Raw genomic sequence first — 7,861 nt, forward strand, 5'->3', positions numbered from 1 at the left:
ACTAAGTAGGGTTAAGAGTATAGTGATACTTGTACAATGTAAATTGTCAGTGTGAGCAGAAACCAAGAGTTTTTGGTTTCTTTGTATTTGCACAACATTTCTGTTACATAACTCCGGCCTGCTGAAAGGAGCCGCTGAGCTGTTGATTATTAACATGTAACTGGCCACTGGGTGCTCTATGCTCAATGGAGTGAAACCAACTTGGGAGCTCTCAGGTCCACATAACTGCAGCAGTGACCTTTAACTTATGGCTGAGCTGGGTATCCAGTCATCTGGCATGCTTAAACTAAACTCAGATGTCAGCTTGTGACTGTATTAATAAATTACATTTACTGTGTTGCTCCTGCTTGGACAGAAGTGTCCCATATTTTAGTTATGTTAGCGTGTAGCTGGATCAAGTAAAAAAGAACACTGTCCAAGTTGAACCACGGTGCTCATCCAAGATAAAGCTCAAATTCAATTAGCTATAATGAATGGGTCCCAGTGCTGAAATCAAACAGTCTCTGTACTGTGCAGAAACCCAGGAGGTAGACCAGCACTTTAAAGAAAACAACATAGACAACTGTTGTTGAGCAAGTCAGTGTAGCTGCCAACTGATCAGCTATGATGAAATAAAAGAGGATTATCTTGTTTGCTGTGATCTCCATCTACTATTGCCTTAAAGTCGCAGGCGGTAGTTCAAAGATTTGATTTGACACCATCATGTGCCTCTGCTTTGACGAGGATCCGTTCAATGCCGAATGAGCTGAGCGTGCACTACAGTGACCACTATCCTGGAGCGCAGTCACGTCGCAGTCTGTGCTGAGAGTGACTCTGGGGACACCTCCCGGGGGAGCTGCCATATAAAACCAGTGGCTCGCTCCTCCCGGACAAAGTGAGGTCCAGCCTCGTGCCATCAGCACGGATGCTTCAGCACTTCAGCATCCTCAGCTCAGCTTTAGCTCAGCGGAATTAACGCATCGGATACGGGACGAATCTGACCTTTCTCCCTGCTGTCCTCAGTAGTAAGTGCATCATTGCTTTTCACCCCCTCGATAAAAACGCTGTGAGTGCATGACTTTTGCAGCATATAATGCATATATGCAAACAATGCGGCGTCACGGCTGCCATGTGAGCTTTGGACGGCTCCCTTTCTGTTTTAACAAGCTGCAGAATGCGTAGCAATGTGGCATGGTGTTATCAGGTAACGGGACTTTATGTTTCATGCATTACATTTAAGTTTACTGCGCACTTTGTGAACGATGCAGTGAACGGCAGGTGATGTATTCCCAAAACGCTTATGCGTAAAAGGGGACTGACGTAATTAAATTAAACTCTATTGCAGCTAAAAATAGCGCAACGTGAACTTCTGTATATTGTTGGAAGCTCCCTTTTAAAAATGAAAAAAAAAAAAAGGATATAAACTTTTCGTGAAAATACATTTGATTATTTAATTTGCGTCATGTTGCCTGCGCGGAGGTTATACTTGAACGGACATCAAGTACAGCGCATCTTTGCGCTCGGTGTGCCGGAAACGGGATTCATCGTTGCCATAGCAATAAGAGGGCTTGTCCCTGTTCTGGGCGGCAGTGAGAGGACCACACCCATTCTGTGCTAGAGGCTCCAAAGATGTCTCTGGGTGGACCGATGGATGGGAAGCGAGACGTGTGCTGATGTGGCTTTTATCTAAACATTAACATTTTGTTTTATTTAAAAGAATATTGTAACCAATATGGAAAATTGATTTAGATCAGACAAAATGGTAACATAAAATATAACATGAGAAGATTGCACTGGTGTAATGATTGATGATGAAATCGTTTGTTCTCTTCAGGCAAATTGCACACTGCATAGAAAATATATACTAGATTCCTGGGAGACCCACAATGGCAAACAGAGGGCCCAGTTACGGACTGAGTCGAGAGGTGCAGGAGAAGATTGAGCAGAAGTATGATCCTGACCTGGAGCAAAGGTTGGTCGATTGGATAATTGCACAGTGTGGAGGAAACCTGGAGAAACCACAGCCGGGAAAGCAGAACTTCCAGAAATGGCTGATGGATGGAACAGTGAGTGTCTGCGGCATAGTTTTCTGCTTGAAATAGAAGCTAGCCTTAAATAATTTAGGATAGCTCTGTGAGATTTAAAGAGCCCAAGGTTGGCAAAAGTCTAAAAAAAAAGTTTTTATATTTTTTATATACTAAAAATATAAAGTATAAATATATTAATATTCTCTTTTTATTAGAATTTCTTTATGTACTATTGGCTAAGTTGCAATTAGGTTGTTAAAAGAATACTTGTGTTTTGTGTTATTGATAAGTCACTGATAGCAAACGGCAATTTGAAAATTGCTAACTATTATGGCTATACTGATCTCTGTAAGCCTCTGATTTAAAAACTCCTCTATCTTCACAGTGAAGATGCTTACCAGTGCACCCTTCACTTTGCTGTCTTTTGCCATGCTCTTTAGCTGACTAATGCTAAAAAAAACACTCAGAGAAAACAATCATATGACGCAGATACATCAATTTATGACCTAATAATTAACTCTAGAGATAAGAGTGTAATGCAATCAGAGGCCATTGCATGTTCACAGCAAAGTGACTCCGACTTTTTGTGAATTAGAAGACGCTCTTCCTCTCCAGAGACCACACTTCTTCTCGAAATTAAGCTGTTACTAAAGTACAAATTGGAAAGGGAAGATAAGCCCACAACCCAGAATAAAAATGTCCATATTAGATTAGGCGTGTCAAATGACAATGTCTTTGGGTGAGCTATTCCTTTAAGAACCATGAGTCATTAGTATGGTATGGTCAGTATGTTGGTTGATGACAGTCAATACAGATTCCTGACCTCTTTTGTCCCAGATTCTCTGTAGACTCATCAACAGCCTTTATCCGAGGGGGAAGGAACCCATCAAAAAGATCCCAGAGACTCAGATGGCCTTTAAACAAATGGAGAAGATCTCCCAGTTCCTGCAAGCCGCAGAAGCTTATGGAGTCACAACCACTGACGTCTTTCAAACTGTAGATCTCTGGGAGGGTAAACTCTATCTTCTGATGCAGTCATGTTTACTCTATTTAATAGTCACCAGATGATTTACAAAATGTTTACAATCTGGCTACAGGAAAAGACATGGCGGCAGTCCAAAGGACCCTAATGGCTCTGGGGAGTTTGGCTGTCACCAAAGACGACGGTCAATACAGAGGAGATAGAGACTGGTTCCACAGGTGGATACGCAGTGAAACAAAACAAAAAGAGCTCAATATCTTCACAACTGCACAGCTAATCCTGTAACCATATTGCTGTTTCTATTCAGGAAAGCCCAGGGGTACCGAAGAGAATTCACCGACGAGCAGCTACGCCAAGGACAGAGTTTAATTGGCCTCCAAATGGGCAGCAACCGTGGGGCTTCCCAGTCTGGTATGACAGGCTATGGCATGCACCGTCAGATCATGTAGACCCATTACTACCCTTGCTGTTCTGCTTCCAGACCTTACTCTCTCCTAACACCACAAATATTGTAGCCCCAAAAACCTTCCTAAGCTTCGTAGCACCTGCCACGTTAACCTCAGTTTCCCTGAAAGTGCTGCTTTTGCCAGACAGTGTTTTATTCACACTTTGAAAAAAAATGATGTCAGATGCTGTAGCTCTCCTTCTTTGGACTCTCCTTCCCTTCCTCTCTCCCAGGTTCTCACGTGCTGTTTCCTAACTATCACTCTTAACTCCATTTGGTTACTTTTCAGGTCCAGATGTTTACTTTACGTGGAACTCAGTGTTTCAGCATCGGTTTAGTCTTGCAAAGTGTTTAAATAAAATCTCTATACAATGCAAGTCATCAGAGTTGTACATATATTTACGGAAGTACTGTAAGCCACTCTTAGAGCATGCCGTATGCTATGCATTTTTAATTATCGACACATTACATTTCTTTGCTTGTTTTAGGATGGCTACTGTTACCCTGTAATTATTTAGCCTTAAACCTAATGGAACTTAATGACTGACGATGTCTCTGCTATCTTGTCTGAAGACTTGTTGCAGTATCCTCTGTAACCAAATCAACCTCACGTGGTGCCTGGTTATGGGACTACAAAGACTGGGTCCTGATATACTGGCCTCAAATTATAAATGAGAGTCATTCATTCTGAGCCATGCCCTTGTTATTTGTTTGTTAGATTACATATTGTACTGTGTCTCTTTTGTGCGCAACAAGCAAGTAAATGTGCAGTAGCCAACATGTACAACAGTGGACTTTTCATCTCTGATGCCAGTTGATTACACTGCTTGAATGTGCCCTTTTATGTGTATTATATTTTTAAAATATATTTATATCTGGAAGCCTGTAAGAAGAATTATTTAAAAGAAAATAAAAATAAAGTACAGTATGATAAGAGGTATTTGTGTCAGTTTTTACAAAGCAAAAGTTGAGCAACTGCTGTGTACTCAGGGTGTTGGGTGAATTTTTCTTTCCCCCGTTATCTTGGTTTTATGTTCCAGCTCCTCCCTCATGCCCATCCCTCTCTTCTCGGCTCACTGTACACAATCTAATAAAGCATATGCTGCGCAGCATAATGATTAGGCTGCTTGTTTCTGATTCAAGCCTGTGTGCCAGCAAACCTTTGCCTTGCTGAATAGACTTCAGTCAGATATTAAATCCCTCCCTGCTCCTGTAAAGCCCTTTAATAGATGATCTTACCACTGTAAGAACAAAGACTAGAACTACTTCAAAGTGTGTGTAACCTTCATATCCTTTTATTCTGTCCATTTTGATCCATTTTGATACTTAACAAAATGCAATTATAGTGACGCCTTTTTGCAGTGTCCTGGTATGTAATGTTTAGACTACAAAAGGTCACGTTTATTTCAGTGATCCAGTTTATGGGGTCACTTGCTTGCATCTGTTTGGCTGCTAAATGGCACATATGCGAAATACATGCTTTAACTGACAATTTAGTTTGCTATTAACAGCCAGTCTACTGTCCATTCATAGTACCATTTATTTAATTGCTCAATAAAAACTTGGTATCTTCTGGTGTGGCAGCATATATTCTCAATATGTAATTATTTGGTTAAGGTTAATATCTTGTTTGCTTCACTATATAGGCACTTCATGTCAACTATGTGGCCTTCTGCATGTGTGGCCCTCAAGGGCTCTTTGAGTGTAAGCTTATTATTAGCCTTGGCTAGACTGGAGAAGAGGTGATGTGTGACCAGTGTGGCAGGCTCAATGAGTAAACCAAAAACAACAAAGAGACCAATGGCTTTGAGAGGTCTAAGGTCAATCTCGTCTGAAACTGTCTCTCAGCTTGTGTTTTCTGTAGCTGATATCTTTTCTTCTTTCATTGTGCATGCCAGCTTTTAAGTTAAACGTGCTGCAACAAGGCTAGCTATGCATTAGATTGAGACTTCAGGCTTATTTGTTGTGGGAAATTGATTTCATTAGACAGGTAAAACTGGTAAAATGTTGCAGACAAGGTTTAGGATCGCTTTACTGCTCCTCGTCTTGGCATTCAGATGTGTTGCACAGCAAGAAACCCAAAGTAAAGGCTGTGTCTGTGGATATCCTGGAATACCAGGTGATCCCGGGAACAATGGCATGCCTGGCAGAGATGGCCGCGACGGACTCCGAGGTGACAAAGGTGATCGAGGTAAGTTTACAAGAGAAACTTTATTTATTTATTTATTTTTGCATGTTTTAGGTGCCACCTTCACAGTTTATAATAACGTTATAATTCATCAATCATTGTTGGAAAGGTGAACTTGGACCTACTGGGCTAGCAGGCAATCATGGGCACAAGGGAGACAAAGGGGAACCTGGTATGTGTCTTTACAATACACTATGTGCACCTATATGTGTATTTATCTGCAAATGGAGTCACAACCACTGTCATTTATTAATGCAATTTATCAAAATGTTTGCACTGTATGTAACTTGCAATATGTTACTGCACTGTAAACACCATACCTACAGTTCAAAGAAGGTTTATTGTGTGCTTATTATTTACAGGTGCAACTGGTCCAGCAGGGCTCAAGGGGAAAAGAGGAGATAATGGCGATAGGGGCCTTCCTGGGAAAATGGGACCACAGGGAGTGCAAGGGCCTGTTGGCCTCAAAGGAAATAAAGGAGAGCTTGGGCTCCCTGGGCCCCCAGGACCTGAAGGACGTTTAGGGCCACCCGGACCACAGGGTGAAAAAGGGGAAACTGGCCTCCAAGGTGACAGAGGCATTCCAGGGCCATTGGGACCACCTGGCAGGCCAGGTCCCAAAGGGGACATGGGTTTTCCAGGTAACAAAGGAAACATTGGTTATCGTGGGGATAGAGGAGCTCGAGGTGAAAAGGGCGATAGGGGTGAAAAGGGAGACGAAATTGTTGTTTCCAAAAGTGCTTTCTCCGTAGGACTCAGTGCTCAAACTAAACTCCCAGCAGTTAATGCACCGATCCGGTTTGACAAGATTATTTACAATGAGCAGAATCATTACGATCCACAAACAGGGAGATTCACTTGCTCCGCGGCAGGTGCTTACTTCTTCACGTACCACATCACTGTATTTTCCAGAAATGTGAAAGTGGCCCTCGTGAAGAACGGTGCAAAAATCATCCACACCACTGACAACTACCAGGGCAGCGAGGACCAGGCAGCAGGGGGAGCTGTGCTGCATCTGGGGGTCGGGGACAAGGTGTGGTTGCAGGTGGTTGGAGGAGAGCCATTTAATGGGCTCTTTGCTGATGAGGATGACGACACTACATTCTCTGGGTTTTTGATCTTTGAGGCTTAATTAAGGGATCATTTATAATTACTATGACTAGAAACAGTAAAATGCAGAAGAACAGTACAAGTCAGTAGGATTCAACATGTCAACAAATTCTAATTAAATGAAATTCAAGTTTATGTATGTAGCACAAACTCACAACAACAGTTGCTTCAAGGTGCTTTATTGTGTAACAACAACAGAGAGAAAACCCAACAATCATACAGCCTCTATGAACAAGCACTTGGCGACAGTGGGAAGGAAAAACTCAATTTTAACAGGAAGAAACATACATTTAAGTCTAAAATGCCTGTTGCAGTGGTAACATGTAACTAATTTATTCAAGTACTGCATAAATGTGAATTTTCACTTCAGTATTTTAATGCTGTTGTGTGACTTCTTCTCCACCAAGCTAACGACACACTTTTCTATATAAGGCATTTACACTGCTCATTAAAATTTAACATGTAAAGCAAGTGAGGGTGTTGTTGAGATTGAACTGGTTGTTGTAGATTAAACTACACAAGGAAGCTGGTTCAAAATTCTTCTTAAACATTAACACGGATGACAGTCACCCAGGATTATTGTGCTCTAGAACAGATATAGCAATCAAAAGAGGAATTTGTTTTTACATTCCTTGCTTCGTTAAAAGCTTTTATAGGAAACTTTGACACGTGTTTGAGTGCTTTTACACCATCTACTGCTACTTTTATTAAACATCATGATTTTCCAAGCACTTCTGAAATTCTGTGTGGGTTCTTTTTATTCTTTTTTGTTTTTAGGACATGAAATTCTGCTGACATGTGAGCATTGATCACATGAAAACAAACAGTGATATTAAACACTGTACAAAGGTTGACTGAGCTCTGTGTTATTTCTGTAACCTGTTTACTCTCTCAGAACAAAGGGGAGCGACAATCACTCAGTCCCTTCTTTTTTCTTCTTCTGGTATTTTGGGATGGGCTCGGTACAGAAATATCTGTGACAATAATTGCTTGACATGACACGAGGAAGACAGTTCAACACCAACTGGAAGGCCGAGTCTTTTTTAGTCGTCGGAGAGACGCTGGAACTAGGTTAAGCATTTTCTTCTGTTCCAACTTCATTGAAGAGCCTTGGAATGGGCGTGGTTTGC

At 41.5% G+C, this 7,861-nt stretch overlaps 2 protein-coding genes across 2 annotated transcripts; both read left to right on the forward strand.

Annotated features, from left to right (window-relative positions):
- Positions 1-341: 341 nt before the first annotated feature.
- Positions 342-4,369, forward strand: tagln3b (transgelin 3b). The gene is made up of 5 exons (XM_040043710.1): positions 342-1,004; positions 1,814-2,045; positions 2,844-3,018; positions 3,104-3,206; positions 3,296-4,369. Exons 2-5 carry the CDS (start codon positions 1,866-1,868, stop codon positions 3,435-3,437), a joined length of 600 nt encoding a protein of 199 aa, XP_039899644.1. The 5' UTR covers positions 342-1,004; positions 1,814-1,865; the 3' UTR covers positions 3,438-4,369.
- A 115-nt stretch (positions 4,370-4,484) lies between these two features.
- Positions 4,485-7,632, forward strand: c1qtnf9 (C1q and TNF related 9). The gene is made up of 3 exons (XM_040043712.1): positions 4,485-5,624; positions 5,731-5,793; positions 5,984-7,632. Exons 1-3 carry the CDS (start codon positions 5,438-5,440, stop codon positions 6,751-6,753), a joined length of 1,020 nt encoding a protein of 339 aa, XP_039899646.1. The 5' UTR covers positions 4,485-5,437; the 3' UTR covers positions 6,754-7,632.
- The last annotated feature ends 229 nt before the right edge of the window (positions 7,633-7,861 follow it).

This window comes from Simochromis diagramma, unplaced genomic scaffold (assembly GCF_900408965.1).
Source record: "Simochromis diagramma unplaced genomic scaffold, fSimDia1.1 OVJJ01000602.1, whole genome shotgun sequence".
NCBI classification, from domain to species: Eukaryota; Metazoa; Chordata; class Actinopteri; order Cichliformes; family Cichlidae; genus Simochromis; species Simochromis diagramma.

Coding starts and splice junctions, on each gene's coding strand:
- tagln3b (XM_040043710.1), top strand. CDS start 1,866: ATGGCAAACAGAGGGCCCAGTTACGGACTGAGTCGAGAGGTGCAGGAG. Junction 3,019..3,103: donor AACTGTAGATCTCTGGGAGG/GTAAACTCTATC, acceptor ATCTGGCTACAG/GAAAAGACATGGCGGCAGTC. Junction 3,207..3,295: donor GATAGAGACTGGTTCCACAG/GTGGATACGCAG, acceptor GTTTCTATTCAG/GAAAGCCCAGGGGTACCGAA.
- c1qtnf9 (XM_040043712.1), top strand. CDS start 5,438: ATGTTGCAGACAAGGTTTAGGATCGCTTTACTGCTCCTCGTCTTGGCA. Junction 5,625..5,730: donor AGGTGACAAAGGTGATCGAG/GTAAGTTTACAA, acceptor ATTGTTGGAAAG/GTGAACTTGGACCTACTGGG. Junction 5,794..5,983: donor GGGAGACAAAGGGGAACCTG/GTATGTGTCTTT, acceptor TATTATTTACAG/GTGCAACTGGTCCAGCAGGG.